The 23,426-nt window shown below is 35.8% G+C and overlaps 1 protein-coding gene across 3 annotated transcripts in view; it reads left to right on the forward strand.

Moving 5' to 3' along the window:
• The first annotated feature begins 2,672 nt into the window (after window positions 1-2,672).
• NFXL1 (nuclear transcription factor, X-box binding like 1) overlaps window positions 2,673-23,426 on the forward strand; it is a 48,416-nt gene continuing 27,662 nt past the window's right edge. The window contains exons 1-12 of one of the 3 annotated variants that reach the window (XM_006198106.4): window positions 2,673-2,833; window positions 3,263-3,508; window positions 5,909-6,082; window positions 9,721-9,830; window positions 11,796-11,926; window positions 14,906-15,084; window positions 15,318-15,479; window positions 15,582-15,682; window positions 16,328-16,442; window positions 17,442-17,566; window positions 18,215-18,337; window positions 21,377-21,467. In XM_006198106.4, coding sequence (XP_006198168.2) covers window positions 3,265-3,508; window positions 5,909-6,082; window positions 9,721-9,830; window positions 11,796-11,926; window positions 14,906-15,084; window positions 15,318-15,479; window positions 15,582-15,682; window positions 16,328-16,442; window positions 17,442-17,566; window positions 18,215-18,337; window positions 21,377-21,467 — 1,555 coding nt within the window. In that variant the 5' untranslated portion in view covers window positions 2,673-2,833; window positions 3,263-3,264. Of the gene's footprint in view, window positions 2,897-3,262; window positions 3,509-5,908; window positions 6,083-9,720; window positions 9,831-11,795; window positions 11,927-14,905; window positions 15,085-15,317; window positions 15,480-15,581; window positions 15,683-16,327; window positions 16,443-17,441; window positions 17,567-18,214; window positions 18,338-21,376; window positions 21,468-23,426 lie in introns of all 3 variants that reach the window. The other 2 variants (XM_031687602.2, XM_031687616.2) reach the window with 2 other exon arrangements.

Consider the following 23,426-nt stretch of genomic DNA (forward strand, 5'->3'; position numbering starts at 1 on the left):
AGTAATAGTAAGTAAACTGTGTCCCTGGGTTCTGTGAGCTATTCTAGCAAATTATTGGACATGAGGAGGGGGTCATGGGGACGTCTGGTTTATAGCTGGTTTGTCAGAAGTAGCATTGACAACATAGGACTTCTGACTAGCATATGAAGGGACGGGGGAGTCTTGTGGGACTGAGCCCTTAACTTGTGCAGTTTGCACTCTTCAGGCAGTTACTATCAGAACTGAGTTAAACGTAGGACACCCAGCTGGTGTCCACCACGAATTGAAGGATTGTTTTGTGTAGAAAACCTCACACATCTGGTGTCAGAAGTGTTGTTGTGTGTAGAGAGAATCAGGAGCATTTACTTTTAGTGATGGCGAGATGTGTCCTAACCCGAACTCATGATTTTCTTTGCAAATCTGTTCCTTCCCTAATATACCCTATCTCAGATTATGGCACTGCCACTGACCCAGTTCCTCAGGGGAAAAACTTTGAGTCATCTTTTCTCGACTCTTAATCTCATACCTGTTATCTAATTTGTCAGTGAATGTTATCAGCTCAACCTTCAAGATACATCCTGCAGCTGACTGTAAATTACTATATCCACTGCTCATCCAAACCACCATCTTTCACCTGGACTACCGAACAGCTGGTCAACTGGTTTGTAATGCCACTCCTGCTCCCCTTTCCCCAATAGTCCATTTCCATAGAGCTTCCCCTGTGATCTAGAAAAATGCCTGTGGGCGTAATAGAGGCTATAGATATGTCTGTTGCATGAATTAATAAATGCATTTTCTAACCAATCGTGGGAAGATAAAACTCAGTTCAAATTCAGGTAATTGAAAGGTTATTATAGCTGAAATGTGACTACTTGCACATCTGAGTTTATAAACTGAGATTCATGCCGACTACAATTTTAATTCTACATAGCCATCCTCCCACAAGGCCCTGCCCTGCTAAAATTTTCCTATTATTTCTACATTAGTTTCCCTGAGAAACCTTCCTTTTATGTCACCTCCCTTATCTTGAACTTCATAGTAGCTACTTTGTATCAACACTGATACCAAAATTTTCTACTGTTGTTTTCAAGGTGCTCTCGAACCCTACTTGTCATCTTTGCTTTGAGATTCAACAGAATTTTCTCCTTTCTTGTTCAAACAAGTGCCATGTTTATTTTCTCTTGTAAACTTCGCCTCATGCTCTCCCTATGAAACAAAGTGCCTCTTTCCATAACATTCACGTCTTACCCTGCCCTTAATACTTTTCTCAGTTCTCAGCATCTTCATGAGTTTTTTCATCCCTATCCTGATATTTTACTTATAGCGAACCCTTCCCATCTCTGAGTACAAACACAAAGTGCTGGACATTACTGGATATCTGACAGACTCAGTTATTGATTGATGGATAGGTTATTTAGCTGAATATTTGAAAACAGTTTACATTAAACATGAATAAATATTTAGTTGACTTTTGTCTCTGTTATGAATATTTTCCTAGAAAAAGTAATTGACAGCCCACTTTAAAAATTATTTTCATGAAATTGACATTATACAATACTATTTTTATCACTCAATTCTGAATATTAATAAGTAAAGCAAAAAAAGAATCAATCTTCTTAAGTTTTTTTGCACTTAACCTGGCTAGAAAAATCAACCTAATTATTTAAATTTTCTAGGTAAACATTAAATACTTTTTCACAATAATCAAACAGCGTGGTGTTTTTAAGAGTATAGGCCAAGAGTCACCAAGAGTCACACAACTAAGTTGCGATTCTGGGTCTGCTACAATGCTGAATAAGAAATTTTCTGTAGTCTTTGTTTAAATGAAATTGATGATAACATATCTAGCTATATCAAGGACAAGCTACTTAACCACTCTGTGCCTCAGTGTTCTCAGCTGTAAAATGGGGATAACAGGATTATTGTGAATACCACGTTGTTAAAATACATACATATGTAAAACCCGTTGAACAGTGCCTGGCATTTAATAAAATGCTATCTAAATACTAGCTATTTATTAATAATGTAGAGGAATTAGTTAATTAAGTTGAAGATTATGTAGTCCCAAACAGCAATCAATATATTTCTCAATCCTAGACTTCCAAATTTTTGAAATTTCTCCCTCTTCTTTCTCTCCCTTTCTCTTTCTCTTACTGGAAAAAAGCTAAGTCATAAGAATTAGGACCTGACCTGGCTCTCAGCTACTTTCATTATTAAGGTTACTTGAGAGAGCTGCCGTGAAGGTAAAAATCGGCCTGCTTCAGGAAAACAATATTGTAAACTATAAAGGACTGTGACACTAATGCCGTTAGATTTACTCTCTACATTGTTTTAGTAGTGAGAAGGGCGCTTTTTCTACTCCAGCTACTTTCCCGCAACACTCCCTCAGCTTTCCCTCTCTCTACCCTGATCCCGAAGTGTTTTCCTTGTAAATGCTTTTTCCGATCATTGAGAAAAATTTCCTACTACCTGAAGGCCCGAAGGCAAGGCTAAAGATGGTGGACAGCCAATTATGGCCCCCAGGACTGACTCCCGATACCCAGCTGAATTTAGGGCAGTCGCGGGAAGCGACGGCATCCTCTGGGATCCGGAACACCTCAGGGCCCGCCCACCTCCCCACCCCGCGCCCTCTCTGTGCGCCAACCCCGCCGGAGCCCCAGTGCACGCCGGGAATTGTAGTTTCAAAAAAGCATGGCTCAATCAGCGCATGCGCCTGGAGGCTTTTTTGCCCAGCCCCCACTCCGCCCCGCGCACAGACAGTCCCGGATAAGGAAGGGGCCGGTGATGCCACGCGTTCTGCGAGCAGTGAGCGGCGGCTTCTGGGAGTTGTAGTCGCCGGGGGCTGGCGCCGGCGGTAAGGAGACGTAGCTTTTCTTGGGGTTTGCTCCTGCAGTTGGTTCCCGGCGGGAGCCGCGGGGTGAGTCTGCTGTTGTCCTGTCACCGGCTCCCTCTGAGGCCGAGGAAGCGCTTTCCTCCTCCTCCACTCTTCTCCGGTGCTGGATGCTCTTTGCCCTGCAGTCCATTTCTCTGCCTGGTCCTTTCCCTCTGCAGTCTATCTCCAATGCCCTGGGCTTATCGGGGACTCACCCTCTGGGAGAGAGAGGGCCGCGACCTTTTCAGATCCGGTCCTCGCGCGGCGGAGACCCTCCTCGTTCCGCTCCTCACACCGGCTTCCCCCGCTGCCCTTTCCCCCCCGCTGCCCTTTCCCCGCCGCCTCGACACCACTGGGCTCACGCTCCTTCCACTCTCTCTCTCTCTCTCTTTTTTTTTTTTCCGTCTGCAGGGATGGAAGCTTCCTGGCGCCAGGTGGTCGGTGGCCGAGGCCGAGCCCGAGGACGGGCCACTGCGGCCCCCTCCTCAGGAAATGGAATCTATCTCCGCGGCGCCGGAGGAGGGCGAGAGAAGCGGTCGGTGGGCGCTGCTGGTCCTGGCGCCAGCCTCGGAGGAACCGCCACCGCCGCGGCTGCAGGTAGCTCAGCCCGGCGCAGCCCCGCGGGATCGGAAGCGCCGCAGACTTCCGTGGCCAGTGGTGAGAATGGCCCACGTCCTCGGGCTCACCTGGATGCAGATTTAGGCACTTCCTAGTCAGAACTGCCTCCGCCCTTGCCCGCTTCTCCTTCGGGAGTTTATCATTGGCCTCACTTCTCAAACCTCTCAGGCACCTCCTCATTCTAGACCAATTCCCATCACACTTCTTTCATCATAATTTTAATTGATATTAATCTTTGTTATTTCTCCGTCCAGGAGTCTATCCTTTCTTTTTGCCTACCGAATCCCTAGACCAAAAGTTTTGCGGATTGTGGCCGGGTGGTGGTGGGTCTGATTTATCCCATATTTTGGTTTGGTTGACACGATGCAGTCAATCTGAACAGTTTTTTTGTTTTTCTTTGCTTTTTAAAATCACGTAAGAATCTGGTTAACATTTTTTCTTGTAAAATAAGATTGTGGCTTTACTAAGTTTGTGCATGGCAGCATTCGGCTGGGCTGAGTCGCAGAAACCCCATTTAGATTGGGTTTAGGCTTTCCGCTTCACCTTGTGGCTCCCACTTCGGGGGCCAGTTGTCATCTTCCATCTTCGCTTGATTGCCTCAGTTTAACAGCTTTAATTGTCTGTGTCCTGTGAGCCCTTGGGCTTGTGGTACTTTTTCGACTGGGGTCCCTATTCACAAATTTCACGTCCTTTTCCTGGATGTGTCTGGCGCGGCCTCCTCCAGCCTTTCAATATCCTTCATCCAAGACAGTATTTTAGTGGAGCCTGAGGGTGCACGCACAGCTCTCAGCTGCCTCTGCTAACTTCCACACTAATGGAAGAGTGAAGGGGGCTAAAAGAATAAACCCTGAAATCATTTTACTGTTGTGTTTGAAATGTATTTTTCAAAATATATTTTTTTGGGAGAGGAGCAAATTGAGTTTCTGAATGTTTCTCTCCTAAGCTAATTTTAAAGTTAGGTGATACTCTGAGTTTATGATAGTTGTGGTGGTGAGGTGTGCAAGATGGAGGCCTGTGAACAGTTCTGGGAAACTTTTTTGGTTTTTATGGATAGTAGAAAAGCAAGCATCCTCCAACTGGATAATTGAGATTTGACTGTGAGAAATAATACGCGGGAAGGTTGCTTTGTCATCTTTGCTTGAGATAATCTTATGTGGATCCATTGATCAGATTATGAATACTTTTATTATATCTGTCTAATTCAGCCTTTTAAAAAAATGTATTCGTGAGTGCTCATTTCTCATAATGACATTTCTCGTCTTATTGTACGTGAAGTTTTGAGTCATGTATCTTATAGCAGTTACTTTTCTCCTAGTACTCAAAGATCCCTGTACAATTTCCTCCAGTTTTACTTGAAATACTGAATAGTCCCCAGCCAAATTGGCTGCAGCAAGAAAAGGAAAACATTTCATGAAGGAAATAAAATATCATTAAGTACAAATCCACCACCTGAAATAAGAAAGTTTATATTGGTAGTGGCTGATCAGTTTTGAGCATAAAGTGGCACCAATGTGGGCACCTGATGAAGTAAGAACAATGCGTTGTGTTTGTGGCTCCTTTCTTGAACTATGGTTGCTGTCCAGAGAGTTTATTAACACTTAGTGCTTGAAGAAAATTCTCACGGTCCTTACTTTTGAGTTTGAAGTCTCAGTGGGAATGTGCTATGAAGTAATTCATTCTTTTTCCGTTATTATTTAACCAAGTCACAAAATAAGAAGTGCGGACAGTTCTAAAGAGAATAGCAGAACAACTAATCCAAAACTTACTTCACTTTTCTTTTTGAAACGAACTTATATGAAGCACATTTTCTGTGTTAGCAACATTTTGTGTGGGATTTCTGTTAAATAAATATGTTTTGTGACCACATTTTAATAAAGACAAAAAGTCCTTGAGCTTTCTAGGAAGCAGATTGTAAACACAGTGGGTATACACTGAATACTGTTTGTGCACAGTCTTTCGTGAGCCAGGCCAGGCTGGGCTGTAATGTGGAAGAGGATGGTGTGGAAAAGCACCTGCCGCTGCTGATTCTGATGTGTAAACAATGGGTCTATTTCCCACCTCTTAAAAATCACTGTGTACTGTTCATTTTTTTAAACATTTCATTTAAATTTTTGTTAATGTCTTTGTTTTGAGGTTGATCACCAGTTTTTGGATACTTTATCATACCTTGATCATTTAAAAAATTGATTTGTTAGTCACTCTGTTTCTAGAACAATTTGTTGCTTTTAGCAGAATATTTAACAAAAGTGAAAATTTTTATTGTGGAATTCTTTTTACTTGTGTGACAAGAAATTTGAAAATAACTTTTCTCATGGATGATAGTAAAACAGAATGCACCAAAGGTGACTTTATTTTAAAATGACTTTTTGGTACCTCATGCCTTGCTTTTTGAGAGATTGTTCTGCAGAAGTGAAACTCACTTTTTTTTCTTTTAAACAGAGCTAATGTCTCAAAAGAAATTTGAGGAAATTAAGAAGGCTAATCAAGCTGCAGCCAAAAAGCTTGTTGAAGAACACTTTAGCTCTTCATCTGAAGAAGAAGGAGATGAAGATTTGGAAGGAAAAAGAGGAAAAATAGTTGCTAATACATTTATAACTTACACTACTCAGACAGGTACTTTTGAATTTTGACTTTTTTTACATCAATGAAAATATATTCCTGACTTTTTCTAACACCTTTACCCTATGTGGAATAGTTTTTGCATCTTAAGAATGAGCATTTCTGTTTGGAGAATTGAATTATTGTACGTTTTACTATTTGAGTTATATGTTGTATAATGCTAATCCCTCTATAAAGCAAATAGGATGACAATGTCTCTTACAGCCTTAGAAGTCCTCCTTTGTGTTTAATTGGCATTTCATTAGACTGCTGGGAGATAGGTGCCAAAGCTCTTTGTGAGATGAGTAGGGTCAGGTTGTTCCTTGTTAAGATTTAATTGCACTTGAGGACTTTGAATATTCCTTTGTATCTGCTCTTCATTTTTCTCTTTTTCATCATGTTAAATGTGTCTGTTTTTTTAAAAAGAAATTTATTTATTTTTATAGTCAGTTTACAATGTTGTGTCAGTTTCTGATAAATAGCATGTTTCAGTCATACATATTCATATATATATTCGTTTTCATTATAGGTTACTACAAGATGTTCAATATAGTTCCCTGTGCTATACAGTATAAACTTGTTGTTTACCTTTTTTATATATAGTAGTCAATACCTGCAAATCTTGAACTCCTAATTTATCCCTTCCTACTCCCTTTCCTTCCTGGTAACCAAAAGTTTGTATTCTATCTCTGTGAGTCTGTTTCTGTTTTGTAAATAACACATTTGGGTTACTCTTAAAGCCACATTTGTTTATGAGAGAGAGGGTCAAAGTGATGTTGTGAAGGATTTGGTACTGAGTGTAAAAATAGATTGTTTTAAATGTAAGGGCTCTTACACTTTTCACATTTTATACTTAAAGTCATTATTAGGAACATTTTTGCATGTATTATTGTTTGTTGCCTGAGTATATTGATGGCATTGTGAGCAGAGGTACACCTCATCAAAAGGTTTCCAAGGAATTTGCCGTATCTGCCAAGGAATTAAGATTAGGAGGCTTGACTAAGAAGTCTGGCTCAGCCAGGGAAAAGTTGATAAAGACGAACCTCGAGGTTAGGAGATTTCTTGTTTTTAGAAGACTTCATAGAAAGTAACTGTAAGTTTCCTGCCTCAGGAAGACCTCACGTAAGCCATTCTAGAGAGACAGATTTTATTTTTAAATAGAAAATTCAGTGATACTAGTGTTTAGAAAACTTTTCTCACTTGTAAGTTTTATTAATTTTTCATCTGGCTTTCATCTTAAAGAGTGAAGGCAATTTTTCTCATACTGTATTGCATCAAATCCATAAATATTTTGATTTTTGTTCCTTTGTGTTCTGTACTTTGTCTCTATGCCTCTACCGAAGTAAGGAAATTTGATCACTTGACTTAAGAGCAAAAAACACCAGGGTAATGAGATGGTTCCCATCTCACGTTAGTGAATTGAAAACCAGAACTTTACCAGAGAGCTTCATTCTTTCTGTCTGAGCACAGCCTTCATACTTTTGTGATCTTTCTCTCAAATTCAAACTTGAATGATCAGTTTCCTGATGGGTAGCTCTGTCCGTCTGGCCCATGGACACACAAACATATGTTGAAAGATAACATTTCTTCTTTTGTTTTCTTTATCTCTATTAGTAGTGCTACAGTTTCCCCAGTCACCCACCCAGCCAGAGCTCTGGGAGCAGGGATGACATGAGAGTGTTTTACTCATGACCACTTCTCCCCTCTGTCCACGTCAGATGTCTCCTCAAACACAGCACTCCTTCCTTCGGAATCCTGGTGCAAACATTGACTTTTAGAAGCAACACAGTCTAATTGTCACCAAGTCCTGCTGAGTTTTACTTCCTAAATTTCTTAAATCCATCCCACCCTCTCCCCACATACTGTCATTATCTTAATTCAGGCCCCTACAGCTGTTTCATATGTGGATTAAATCCACAGAAGAAACATGTGAGGTAGATTGTACTATTACTATTATTACTGTTTTAAAGATGAGAAAACTGAGACAGATATATTAACTTGCTCAAGATTGTTTTTTGCTTTATCTGCTATAACTGCCTCTTAACTGGTTCTTAATGTTTTTAGTCTTGGCCTCACACTCATTTTTCTTCAGTTGCCAGAGTGATCTTTTTAAAATGCGTGACTTCAAATGCCGTGCTATCCCCCATGATGTCTTGGGCAGTATACTTTATTGCTGCAGCCAAATCTTAATACAATTTTCAAAGAAATCTTGCATAAATATTGTAAACATAAGATTAGACTTTATTTTATTAAAGCCGATTCATCCTGTTCTCATATTCTGTTTTTTTCTCTCATATTCTGTTTTACATTTAGCTGTTAGATTAGAAGCAATTTAAAAATGTTTTGTGTTTGTTAGAGCCAGCTGTGCCGAAAAGCAAAATAAGCACACAGAGTATGACTACTAAGTCTACCTTTAAGGATAATCTTCAAACTTTGATGTTTGTTTAAAATAAAGCAGTTGTCTTTAATAATTTAATAATATTTTATATCTTTGGAAGTGGTTTTATATATATTTTATTTAATATCCTTAATTATACTTGTATTTATATTATGGTAGAGCATGTTTTTATAAGTGTTTTGTTTACTTAGTCATAGAAAGTAAAGAATTATCAAGGTCTATTAATTTTCTTTTGGTAGCTTAAATTTTGATTTGAACCATTTTATTGCCTGTACTTAGTGATAGTTTATGCCATTTGTCTATTTTCCTTGGAGACTCAGTCAACCTCTAGCGAATAATCTTTATTGTCCTGAAGGCCTGTAGGTTTATTTCTCTTAAACTAAAGTGGCTCAGATTACTGTCTTTTTGGTGTCACGTGTGCTCTTGGGCAGTTTTCCTGCCTTTCGTTGTGCTGTTATTTCTTGCACCCTCCTGTTGTAACCCTTGGCTGCTTCATGGCATAGTGGTTAGGACGGTTCACTTTGGAGGCATACGGAGTTACTTCAGTGTTCTGAGCCTCAGTTTTCTCACCCGAAAAATGAAAATTAAGGTAGCTTATTTAATCTCTTTGAAATAGTAATAGTACACTGCCTAGCAGGTAAATGCTCAATAATTACCTAAAGAAAATACAGTCTAGTAATCTTTTTCTGAGAAGCTCATGCTTCTTTGTTAAGCAGAAATAACATAATTTAATGAAACAAGGTTATTATGCTGTGTTGACCTCAGAATCTTTTCATTCAGCAGAATTTTACTAAGAATATGCTGTGTGTCAAACACACACACATACACAGACACACACTCTTACGCATATGCTTGTATTCAGGCTAAATGGCTCTGCTGAGCTTTGACTTTTCCGTTCCTTTCACTTTGCTCTTTGGTTGGCTTTCCCTTGTGACTTGATGTCTTGCTGCCATTGCCTATGGCTCTGCCCCCACCGAATTTGTTAAGGACTGTAGCAGTGATAAAAGCAAGTGTACTCTGAGAGAGGGTGGAAGTAACTGTTTCTGAGTCAAGTACATGAGATGTAGTACATGGACCGGTTTTTGTGACCGGTTAGCAGTTCACTGGTTGCTTTTTCCTTAAACTTCTCATTTTTCATCTATATTTTGAGCAATTGATATTGCTAGACATGTCTCATATAATGTAGTGTTACTAGTGAGTTTGTGTTATTTTTAGATGTTTCTTAACATGAAGTTTTCAATTTTTAAATTTCAAGATGGAGATGTACGTGAATTAGAGCGAACAAAACAGTATGTAAATGAAGCTTTTCAAGCAGGGGCTATGACATGCTTAATTTGTATTGCTTCAGTGAAGAGAAACCAAGCAGTAAGTTTTTCTCCTTCTCTGTATTAATGCATCTCCCCCAAATATCTTATTTTGCATATACAATATGTATCTATTTATTATTCTTTTTGCTTATTTTTGTTTAAAAATACTTCATTTGAGAATTTTGTTTATGAATTCATAATTCATTTTGGAAATCTATAATTAAATGAAAAATACCTCTAAATGTGCAATCAGTATTTTTAGCACTGTTAATATAACTGAAGCAGATAGCTTCAGTTTTAATGCATGTGTCAATTTGGTAAAGCGTTTTTAGCATCTGTACTTCAGAAATTCCCACAAATACTAAAATGTTAGATAAACTGTATTTCATTACTTTCAGCCAATTTAAAAAAAGATAAATATGCTCCCCGCCTTCAAGGAAGTAAAACCTAACAGTGACACATTTATGGTTTGTTAGTGAGCGAGTGTTGAAGGCACTGTGGAAAGTGGCTGGAGTTAACGGGGAGAGATGGGTTCAGAGATAACTCATATACTTAGAGATGCTATGGCCTAATGGTGAAGTTATATGTATGTGAATTTAAAAGGGCATTAATGAAGCAATTAAGGGGAAGTGATGACAGAATATGACAGATTCACCATTTAGGCCTCAGATTAATCCACTGCTATTATAGCAGTGTTGCCTAGAGAAAGACAATCAGGTCAGATGAAATGGGTTGGCCATGTAGGGTGATCAATATTTAAGGTACATTGGATGGAATAGCATCGCAGGTGCAGGTACTTTTGGTGCCGAGTCACATCTGATTGGTTTGTTCGATTTCAGCTGCAGTGGATGAATAGCCTCTGCATGTGGATACAGTACCACCTTTAACAGTTGCTGTGTGTGTAGATTTTTTTTCCACCTCAGTGCTTTCTTCTTGGGAACTGACTCAGCCAGTGTCCAGCTGTAGTGCAGAAGTACAGCAGAGTTAATGCCCCTGGGGGCAACATTCCACCCTAGGGAACTAGGGGGGGTGAGTGCCCCAGCCTCCTCTTTGTTAGCGGTTGGGGACGGGGTGGTCCTAGGCATGTTTTACGTGGTTCTTCAGAGTGTCCTTAGCAGGACTGAACTTCGGCCCTTAGCGGTAATCAGCTCAGCAATATACAATTTATTGGCATTTCCTCTTTCCTACTTTGTCCTCTTACTTCTGCATCCCAGTTCTTTTTATTAGGAGGGAATTCAAACTAAGAAGTTGGCTCTTTTTCAATACTGTTGCTAGCTTACACAGTATACTCTATGTCTGATTTTATTAAACAGCTGCAAAATGTTATGACGAAAGGAGAATTGATTTTTATCAATTTATAGCAAAATGTTGGCTGGTTTTAAAAATTAATTTACTGTTATTCCTTAAATTACATATATATTCTCAAGTTTTTTTCTCACCTAATTTTTAGACTTTAGCATTAAGTGCTAGACTAAAGGTTTTATGTAATAGGGTGGCACAGAGGTTATTTGTACATATTTGTGTTTAAAGATTCCCTTGTGGTATTTATAACTGGAAATAACCTAAATGTCCAACAACCAGAAATTGGTTAAATTATGTATATAAATCAAAATGGATATCTACTGTACAGCTATAAATATCATTTTGTATGAAAATATTTGATAATAGTAAATGCTTATACTGTGTTAAAAGAAAAGGCTATGAAAGTATGTATCAGTCAGTACAGTATGACTTCATTTTTTTAAAGTATGAAATATACATTAAAAAAATTGGAAGCTGTCCAGAATTTAGCAGTAGGTATTTCTAGCTGAATGAACCTAGATAATCCATATTTTTCTTTAAAATGTTCTACATGTAAATTAATTTTTATAAAGAACATTGCTTCTATTAAATTGGAAGGAAAACTTTTTTCTTTAATCCTTAGGTAGTTTTTGAAAATAAGTGTGATGCTTATTTTAAACTATTATGGAATTATCAAAGAAAAGTCATTGCATACTGTTAATTTCTGTTACCTTTGTCTTAGGTTTGGAGTTGTTCAGGATGTTTCTGTATATTTCACATGCCCTGTATCCAGAAGTGGGCTAAAGACAGCCAGTTTCTGGTGTCTTCTTTGACGGATGATGATTTTGGAAAGAGAGATTATCCCTGGCCTTGGTAACTTTTTCTAATTTAGTTGGAATATTTAGTTGTAAAATAAATGAAAATTGTATTTCATAAATTGCTTAATTGGCAGTTTCATTATCCATGTTTGGCTTTCAATTAGTTGTTTGGTTTGTTAAGGTATGGGACCTGGTAATGCCCACCCCTGTCTCCCACATTTTGTGTAACTACCAGTTCCTTTCGATAAGTAATAAATCATTCAGGCTCTGTATTTTCCCCTACAAAACAACTTCTTAGTTACCCTTTAGTATCTGTTAGTGTTATATTGTACTAGACTGTCATCTAAAATTTTGATCGTAAGCTTCCCAGTTTTATCTTTGATATATCTCAGAACTACAGGTGTATATTACACAATATTATTAAATTTTTTACACTTATTTTATTAGTTTGGCTTATTATTGATAATTGTTTGATCTTGAACTTTTATTATATTTTCATAAAGAGTTGGAGAGTGGAAATAGTATATCTTTGCTAAATAAAGACAATAAAAATTTTATTCATACTGGCAACCCAGAGGGTAGACTTACTGTCAAGGTAATGAAGGATAAACTACAGGAGCTCTGTGTTCATGTTAATATTCACTTTTGTAACTTTTTTTTTTTTCGGGGGGGGGTAATTAGGTTTATTTATTTCTTTACTTATTCTTACTATTTTTTAATGGAGGTACTGGGGATTGAACCCAGGACCTCGCGCATGCTAAGCACACACTCTACCACTGAGCTACACCCTCCCCTGTAACTTTTTTTTTTATTTGTAATTTTGTTCTTTTCCTTAACAGAGCTCTCAAATTGTATAAGATTCAGTCTTCAGAAAACCTGGATCCACATCAGACCTCCCCATTACCATAAATACTGATACATTTGTTAAATTGTGGGTAGTGTAGTTTTAAAAAACATTTTAGATATACTAGTTACTTTGCAAAAATAATTTTCTACCATATGTCAGTGATTTTATTCCCATATTACCAATGGGAATATTGGAGTTAATTAAAGCAAAATGGTATGTTCAGACTTCTCTTACCCTTAGGAAATGAAGCCAGGATTTGCAGCCTAGGATTTCTGATTTCTAAATTCATTTCTTTTTCTATTTTTCTGAGTTTAGTCTCATAATACTACTTTTAGATATGTTGTTTGTTTTTTCTTCATTAAAAATTGGCTTCTCTGAAACAGTTTAAAATTTCAAAATCAGCTAGTTTGGTATTACATATTATTTATTTGTGAAAGGATTGTAGTGTTTAATAGAGACTTAAACGAGATATTCTGGCTTAATTTTAGAGATTTAAACTTTAATGTGCTCTTTCTCAACTTTGTTGTTCTCATTTCTATTTTATGTAGTCATTTTGCCACAGGGGTAGAAAATACCAGCTAAGAGAGGAATGAACCACCACTCTTAAGTCTAAAAGGGACAAAAATTGAATCAAATATGTAATAATCTTTGCTTTCCATGCTTTACATTTTCTAAGAAAGAAAATAAATGACTATTCTGGTTAAGAACACATTTTGTTCAATCCTCATCAAGATGAAGCTAGAACTTGATAAAAATGTCAATATTTTAAAATTAGTTGTTTTCTAGAGATCAGACTTTTAAAATACATGTTTCTACTGAGGTATTGCTTGTTTATAAACAAGATATGGCATAATTACATTTCATTGTTAGCATGCTGTTATTTTAAATAAAACTCATGGATTTCTACCTGTTGCCCTCTCCAGTCTCTTGGAACAGTTCAGTCTCAATATTGATGGACAGCTTTAAGGTGTAGTGAGTTGCTTTTAAGCCACTTGTATCTAAGTTTAGTAATTTTCTTTTAGTAAAGGAAATTTTAATTCTTCCAACAAAATTCCATTTTTTAATTCCAGATGAGACATGGTGTTTTGTTTTTGATTTTAAATTACAAGAACAGATATCTTTTGGTTACTCTGAGTATTAATGTGGCATTTATTTAGAAACAGAACATGTTCTCAGGAAAATGAAAGTATATTGTATATGATACAAAAGAAATTTAAATGATGATGTGAAGTTGTTCTTCTAGTGTAGTATACTAACAACTCATTTGTCTGGAGGATAGTAGGGTTAGCACTTCTTTTGAGAATGAAGTGATTTATGACCTACAAACAAATTTAATAGAACTGAAGTTTAACACTTCTAGGAACAAAATTTCTTCATTTTAATCTTGCTAGATAAAAATCTTTCTGTTTTAGCAGAGAATATGAAACAGTATTTGAACTTTTTTTTAACTTAGGCACATTTGAAATATATCCATTTTGTATTAGTTGTTGAGATATATGAGATTCTTTGTTTATGTTCAAATATTTTTCCCCTTAATTCTAAATTTTTTTGTAATAGTAATTTTTAATTAAGTTATTATTTAACATAAATTCTAGATCTTGAGTCATGTTTCTTGCTGCTGTGTTACCTACCCATAACCTGATTTCTTTCTTTGGTTTGCTATTGCTAATATATTTTGCTCATTTGTAGACTGGCCAGCCAAACTTTTAAAACATTGAGCTTTATAAAATAGGAAAGAATATAAAGTTCAGGTGGTTAGTAGAAAGCTAGTATTGCTTTCTTTTTGTAGCTGTATTCTAGATATGTATTATGTAATACAGTAGCAACTGGCCATATGTGGTTATCTGAATGTTTAAAAATTATGAAATAGAGAATCATTTCTTCCTGAGTTGTATGTATTAACCACGTTTGAAGTGCTCATTCGCCGTATGTGGTTAACGGCTACTAATGGACATGGCAGGTATAGAACACCTTCATCATCTCAGGAAATTACCTGGCAGAGCTGTTTGAGATAGTTGAAGTTGATTTTAGTAAAATCTTGTTTCTTACTAATACAAAGATGGAGCAGAGGTTACATTAAGATAAAAGTGATTGTGTATACTCTATTATTAATGAAGTATATTTATATTCGTGTCTCACGCCACTTTTAAAAGTGAGATTAACTTCACTAATTTCATTCTTCTCTAGTCCGAAATGCAGGTTTGAATACAAACGATCTGACACACCTAGTAGGTATTATTGCTATTGCGGGAAAGTGGAAGATCCACCTTTAGATCCATGGCTCGTGCCTCATTCATGCGGCCAAGTGTGCGAGAGAGATTTTAAACCTCCTTGTGGCCATAAGTGTTTACTCCTCTGCCATCCAGGTGAGTTATATGTAATATTTCTAATTGTTTGTGGGTGCTTATTTCTTCTTATGTTAAAGCAAAAAAAATTGGGAAAGTTGAACTCAACTTAAATTTACGTAAGAAAGTATTGGAAGGGATTGTCTTTGAAAGTATCCGTAAGGAAAGCTTTAGAAAATGCCGATAGGTGTAGGAACTGAAAATTTTAACTTTTGGCTTCTGATTTTTTTTTTTTAACTTTCATTGGATTCTAGGTCCCTGCCCTCCTTGTCCAAAGATGGTCACAACTACCTGTTTCTGTAGGAAAGCAAAACCTATCCCTCGTCGGTGCAGTGCTAAGGAATGGTCCTGTCAGCTGCCATGTGGGCAGAAGTTACTTTGTGGACAACATAAATGTGAAAATCCTTGTCATGCAGGTAGAAGGTCATACCTGTTAGGTGTTCTGACCTTAAGCAAAAATGAAAGCAGTCTCTATTGTTCTTATAATGCTCTGTTCTAATTCATCATTTTGATTTTAGGAAGTTGTCCACCCTGTCCAAGAGTTAGTAGACAAAAGTGTGTCTGTGGTAAACAAATGGCTGAAAGAAGCTGTGCAAGTCCACTGTGGCACTGTGATCAAGTAAGTGCGTGTGCATTTTGAGGGATGTGTACTGAAGTATACAGAAAGCATAATGAGCAATTAGAAATGCTAATCAGGTTTAGTCGAATAAAAGGAGAGGAAGAATAGCAACCCAGGGGAATTTTATTCATGTTTTTGGGAACTTTTAAAATTTAATATTGTTTTAATTACCAGGGGAAATTTTATTTTAAATTGACAGCTATTTGTTGAATTTCAGATTCAGTACATATGTACTCTCTTTCTTGCTAGCTGTCCCCACTCCCTCCCTCTCTTTTTCCTCTTCTTGAGTTAATCCAATTGAGGAAGTAAGATTGCTTCTTTAGATTGTTTGTTTTGGAATTGGCATGATTTTAGTACCTTTCGGAAATCTTTGGTGAACGGCCATATGAAACTGTATGTTCTTTTTTCCTTTATTATATTTTTATAATATACTCTGGTACATAAGAAATGTGTGTGTGTACATATGTGTGTATGTCTGTTTATGCTTATGTATATATATATATTATGCCTCTGTAAGCTATAAAGCTTAATAATATGAGGAACATAAAGAAGTGCTTATTGGTGACTGAGAAATGATTATGTCATGTACAGAGTTTTTTGTTAATTTTTAAGTATTTAATCAGTGCTTATTGCATTTTATTTTAGGTTTGTGGGAAAACACTGCCATGTGGTAATCATACGTGTGAGCAGATTTGCCATGTAGGTGCTTGTGGAGAGTGTCCTCGATCTGGGAAAAGGTTCTGTCCATGTCAGAAGTCAAGTAAGACTTTTTTTTAACCTTTAATGGTTTTATGCTAATTAGAGTATTTTCCTAATTAGGTTTCTCTGGTAGTTCATAATGTAGTTTCAACAATAATATAAATTTGATAGATTTCTGTATATTTGGATGAGAGGACAATATAGCATAGTGGATTAAGAACTCAGATTCTGGAGTTGGGCATATTTGGATTCAGATCCCACCTTCATGAACTGCAGTTTTCTCAAGTTAAATGGGGACAATAATAGTACTTTCTTTATAAGATAATTGCGAGAATTAAATGATAAAATGGACATGAAGTATTTAGTATAGTGCCCAGCACATGCAGGAAACCTCATTATCATAAGCTATTGTCATTATTGTGTATTAGATTATAGGTGAATTTAATTTTGGCTACTTTAAGATAAAGGGTTGCATTTGGAGTTCACTGTCCTGACTCTGCACCAGTACCAGCACAATTACAAGATTATCATCAATATTTTTCATAATATGTTTATGTTAAAGCTCAGTTTCATAGTGTTTTAAAATCTAGATCTTTTTTTTTTAACCTATAATGTTGTTTAGAGCAAATTTTTTTATTTTGGAAGGAAAAGGTTATTAGGGGTATGCTACCACAGACAGCAGCAGGCCACACAGATGAAAGGTGCCTGTGTGAGCATAGAGCAAATTTTTTTTTATTGTTCTATATATTATAGAAATTTTTGTAGTGATTTACATGGTCTTATTTCTTTAGAAAAGTAATTTTGAAGTCATTAGCTCATAAAAATGTGCTCCTGGAGTCTGATAACTTGTCATGTGTGGATTTCTTTTTAAAAATACAAACTTGAAAAATATTAGAGATTATTTTCATCAAAGTTAACTTTTACCGATAATTATGTAGACGCAAAAATTCATAGTCTGAAAGAGCTGTCATTCTTTGGAAAGTCAAAAGAACATGGCACATTGTTAAGACTTTATAATAATGAATGTTATCATTAATACTGACTTTCTGTCTGCTTTTAGAGTTTTCTTTGCCTTGTACAGAAGATGTACCAACTTGTGGAGATAGTTGTGACAAAGTACTTGAATGTGGAATCCATAGATGTTCACAGCGTTGTCACCGAGGTCCTTGTGAAACATGCAGACAAGTTAGTAATCTCCTGCAATAATTACTCTTAAGAGCTGTCTGTCTGTCATAATATGTCAAATGGGATTGTTCTGTAATTGTTTTCATAAACATCTATGTCATGACCTAATATTTATGATGAAGAAACAGGAGAGTATGCCAGTAATTAAATCTGAAATTACCTTTTCTTGTTTTGCCTGATGAAAGTTTGAATGTTGTCATTTTCAGTCTGGTGAGGAGTTGTTTGTTCCCAGAAGACATTCAGAGCAGTGATGAATTAGGCCTAGTGATGATGGGAAAAAAAAAGCCTAGATGCCATTTTGGTTTTGAAATACTGCTGGGTAATCCAGTTTTCTTGTTTTACTGAAATTAGATGTGCAGTTGTTTTGGTGTAACTAGATGTAAAGGATTTTAATGTATGATATTATTTTACTATTTAATTTCAAATTCTTACTAAATTTAATAATGGAAATTCCATGAAGTCTTTTTGGAATAAAGTAATACAAATAAATGTCTTAGGAAATTCAGCTTTATTTTTTTTTAAAGTCTTTCATACAAAAGACTCTTAAAACTTTTCTCTTTCATTTTTTGTAATTATAGAGACTGCAATGTGGAAAAAAAAATCATGTCAACAAACGTCAATTTTAATAGCATTATTTGATTCTTCCAGGAAGTGGAAAAGCATTGTCGCTGTGGAAAGCATACAAAGCGAATGCCATGTCATAAATCTTACCTGTGTGAAACTAAGTGTGTTAAGATGCGTGACTGTCAGAAGCATCAGTGTAGGAGAAAGGTAATAAGCTTGGAAAACTGATTTTAAAATTCTCTTGAATTTTCCTTTTTTGGGCCTGTGATAAATGCCATCTTGACTTGTTCCTCAAATATTCAGGCATATTCTTTGCTTTCCATATGAAATATTAATAAATATTCTAGATTATTGTTTGTATTTGTAGGAAATCTTACCAAGGTTTTTAAATAACAAGGGTGTCTGTTTGTCTTGTGCATAATTCTTTTGACTTGGTTCTTGGGCTGTTTTTGTTCCCTGACTATAAAATATCATAGCAGTGTTAGTGATAGTTCGTTTGGTATGGTGGAGGCTTAACTTCTGTTTTCAAATCTTATTTACAGAAATTTGGTTCAGTATGAGGCCAGCTGGAATATATTATTGAGTCTGTAGATTTGCAGGTTTTTTTGAGTCCCTTTTTTATGAATTATCCCTCTATCTCCTTGGTGAGATTCCTTGGTCTTAAATCTATTAGATATAGTGATTTCAACTTTGTTTTGCTTAATGTTAATATGGTATGTCTTTTCCATTCTTTTACTTTTAACTTACTTATATCTTTATATTTAAAATAGATTTCTTATAGACAGCATTTAGATAATTGTTTTATTCAATCTTTGTCATTTAATTCAGGTGTAGGTCATTTACATTTATTGTGATCCTTAATAAAATGGTTGGATTTAAATCTATCATTTTGCTGTTTATTTTCTATTTTCCCATCTTTTCTTTGTTCTTTTTCCCTCTTTTGTGTCTTTTATTTGATTGAGTGTTATTTTTCAATGATTCCATTTTAACTCCTTTATTCAATTCTCAGACAATTTTATACCCATATATTTTATAAACCTTACATTATTTTTTTTTTGCTTTAAACAGTCAAGTATTTTTTAAAGAGTTTGAAAAAATAAGAAGTAGTAGTCTTTTATATTTATCATCAAATTAATAATTTTTGGTGCTTTTCATCATTTTGTTTAGGTTCAGGTTTTTATCTGGTTTAATTTTCTTTTGTCTGAAGGACTTCCTTTAACATTTCTTGTAGTGCTGCTCATAAATTCTTCCAACATTTATAAATAATCTTTAGCTTTTGTTTGTGAAAAATATTCTTACTGTAGAATTTTAGTTTGCTAGAATATTTCCCCCATACGTTAAACATGTTGCTCCATTATCTTTGCTATCCTTGTTCTTTTGTATGTAATATGTCTTTTTTCTTTGGCTATTTTTAAAGATTTTTCTCTTTTATCGTTAGTCTTCAGCAGTTCGTGTGTGCTGTTCCTTTGTATAGTTTTCTTCATGTTTCTTAGCTCAGTTTTTGTTGAGCTTCTTAGGTCTATTTATAATTTTCAACAAATTTGTGAAATTTTCGATCTTTATTTCTTCAGATATTTCCTCCCACCCATTGCCTTCTGAGACTCCCATGACGTGTATGTCATGCTACTTGAAGTCCCAAAGGTCACTGATACTCTGTTTATTATTTAATTTCCATATTTTACGTTGGTGTGTATAACTTTGTCTTCAAGTTTACTAATTTTCGTCTTCATTGTTTAGTCCCATTGTTTATCCCATCATGTGCTTTTTCATCTCAGACGATATTTTTTCATCTCTGAGACTTGGAGTTGTATCTTTTTTTATGTCTTCCATATCTGTTCTTTGTATGCTCGTGCTTTCCTCTTTCTTGAGTGTACATCTGGGCTGTACTTCTAATGCCTTTTTAATGTCCTTGTCTTCTAATTCTGTCATCTGTCATTTTGGCTCTATTCTTGTTGATTGACTTTTCTTTTCCTTTTGGATTATGTTTTCCTGCTTCTTTGTGTGCTGGGTGACTTTTGATTGGTTCCCAGACTTTGTGAACTTTATATTTTATGCTACACTTCTCCACAAATTCTCTCCACACTGACTTCTCTGAACTATGAATTTTGTCTGCTCATCTTGGTGAGACCACTGGACTCTCCTTGTGATCTTTCACCCTGAGCTGCAGCCTGGAATCCTCCAGGTCTAAGTTTGTGTTATCATAGGACTCACCTTGTTTGTTTCTCTTCTCATAGGGGTTTTTGTCCTGTGCTGCCCAATTGTCTAATGTCTGAAAAACTGTTGTTTCATGTATTTTGTCTGATTTTCCAGTTGTTTAAGGCAGGAGAGTAAATCTGGTCATTATTACTCATCATAGTGAGAGAAACTTCTAAAGGCTTACTCACATCATGGACCATATAATCGTCTTTTCCCCACTGCCACTGGGAAGGTGATAGATAGGCACGTGGTATTACTTAGCGAGAAATATTTGCCTAATTGAATGAAGTATTTTGACTTTTAATTGCTTTTCAACAATATGTATTTTGTTTTGAGCTATTTTTATATACTGAAACTTGTCCTTAAGTAGGTAATAATCCTAAGTTTCCTTAAGACAATTGTAGTCTGTATTTTTTTTGCAAGGTTTGGATATATGAGAGGTTAGAATGGCAAGATGGACTTTTAAGTAGTTGCCTTATGTTTGTGAATGGAAATTGGGGTAGGTCATAGACAGCTGTATTTGTCACAGATTGGAAATCAGGGAAGTAATGAAATAAAGCTAGAAGCCATTAGCCTACCTCTGCTTCTCTCCTTTAGTGTCTCATTCTATGGTTTGAAAATAACTGCCAAACTAATCTATACATTGAACTGGTTTTATTTTAATTAAATTTTAAAAATAGCCAGATTAATTCTTTGCCTGAATTGGCGATATGATTTGACCAGATACATTCCTGTGGTTGATGTCAATCTCTGTGTAGATAAATAGAAGAGAAACTATCTTATGGGACTGTTTTAAGTCATTGAATAATTAACTAAAGGGCAAGAAAATTTAGCTTGATTTCACTAAATAAGGTCATTGTCTTTATAAACTTACAAGGTCTTAGTACAATGTATTCTGCACAAGAATGTTGATACTCTTGAATACTTCTGTTCTTACAGTGAAAAGAACTATCTTTTGACTTCCCTAAGTTCTGTGAATAAGTAGTAATGACATTCATATTATGTATGATTTTCAAATTACCTGTTCTTTATATATTGCTTTCCCTTTAGTGTTGCCCTGGAAACTGTCCACCTTGTGATCAAAACTGTGGACGGACTTTAGGATGTAGAAACCATAAGTGTCCATCTGTCTGCCATAGAGGTAAAATTTAACATAGCTGTAATTTTATGTTTATATTTACATAGTGCTTTATAGTTGACAGAGAGCTTTCACATTTATTATCTTACTCTTAAAAATCTTGAGAAGTTAGGGCAGTCACCAATGCTCTTCTTTTATGGACAAGAAAATTTAAGCTAAAGAGGATGTGACTTACCTAGGGAAATATTTAGTAAAGCAATATAGCCAAGATTTGAACCCAGGCCTTCTGAATGTAGGCTTTTTGTTCTTTCTGTAACACCATGTTGTTTCCTTACTTCTTCGTGACTTTCCTCATGAAGTTTTTAAATTAATTAATATATTCTTAGGTTTGTCAGTATTATTTTGAATTTTAGACATTTATATGAAATTAAGCCTTATAAGGGATTGGATATATTCTAACCAGTGGTTCTCAAAATTTTTGTTCTCAAGACCCCTTTACAGTCTTTTCAGACCAAAAGACCTTTTGTTAATGTGGGTTTTACCTACTGACATTTATTGTATTTGAATTAAAATAAAATGTAGTAACATTTATTATTTTATTTAAAATTAGGAATAACCCATTACATCTTAATACAGTAACATTTTCTATGAAAAATAACTATTTTCTGGAAAAAATTTAGAATAGTATTGTTCTATATTTTTGCAAATGTCTTTAATGTCTAGTTTAATAGAAGATAGCTAGATTCACGTATCCGCTTCTGTGTTCAATCTGTTGTGATATCACATGTTACATAGCTTCTGGAAAATTTTAATCCATGCATATGAGACCTTGTATACCACCTGAAAGGGGTGGATAAGTCATTAGACATTGAAAACTGAGTTAACTTTACTCTTTTGGAGTATGCTGATATGAAATGTAGTAGAATGTAGTGGAGAGAGCATGGACTTAAGTTAGGAGGTCCTGACTCAAGTCTGGGCTTAGTTTAGTAGCTTTATGACTTGAGATAAATTCCTGTACTGTTTTTTGTTGCCTTTTAGGAATAGGTGGATGCTGGATTATCTCCTGTAACGTCTTAATCCTCTCAGAAATCTTATAATGTATGTGATATTGCTGTTGTTTTCTATAATGAGGAAGCAGGTACAGAGGCTGTTGGTCCAGAGTCATAGAACTAGTTGCAAAGTCAGGATGTGAACCTACACTTCAATAATATTACACCATATTGCCTCCCCATGAGTAAAAGTGGCAAATTCTATTAACCCCATAGACATTTCCCTGTGGATATTCTCTGATCTCTCAGTGTCTTTAGGTTGCAAAGTTTAGAACTAGTTTTTCAGTTTGCATCATCACAAAAAGGATTTTATTCCCTTTTATAGTTAATTTACATCATTGACCCATTAAATTTGAATTTTGTGAACAGTCTGAAGTTAGTCATTAATTCATTCAATAAGTATTTTGGGGTGTCTCCCAAGTACCGGCATTGGGATTACATGGAGAATAATTTTTTTTTTTTGAGAGAATAATTTTGATGAAGTACTTGCTTTTGTGGAACTTACTTTTTTATTCCACCTCAGTTAGAATAAAATGAATAACAAATTAGTATAGAATATCAGGGACAAGTATAGAAAGAAAATTAGAGTAAAGTTAAAATTGTGATAGTCGGGGTGGTATGTACTGTTCTAAACAGTGTGGTCAGAGGAGGACACTGAAATGATGACATGTGAAGGGAATCCTGAGAGAAGTAGGGGATCAAGCCCTGTGGAAATGGAGTTGGGGTACTGTGATCACAGAGGCTTTGAGGCGGGAACACCTGAAGGAGGACTGAAGTAGTTGCTCCAGGGGACACATGGTGGGAGATGAGTTCAAAGAGATGGTGGGATGCCGGATTGCTGGGGAAAGGAGAATATGTGTAGGGCCTGTTAGACCACTGTTATAATATGAGCTTCACTTTAAGTAGAAAAGCAGACTACTTATATGACCATGAAAGAAACTGGATCAGAAGTTTAGAATTTTCTTAGCAGGAA

The sequence above is a fragment of the Vicugna pacos genome, chromosome 2 (assembly GCF_048564905.1).
Source record: "Vicugna pacos chromosome 2, VicPac4, whole genome shotgun sequence".
In the NCBI taxonomy this organism is placed as follows: Eukaryota; Metazoa; Chordata; class Mammalia; order Artiodactyla; family Camelidae; genus Vicugna; species Vicugna pacos.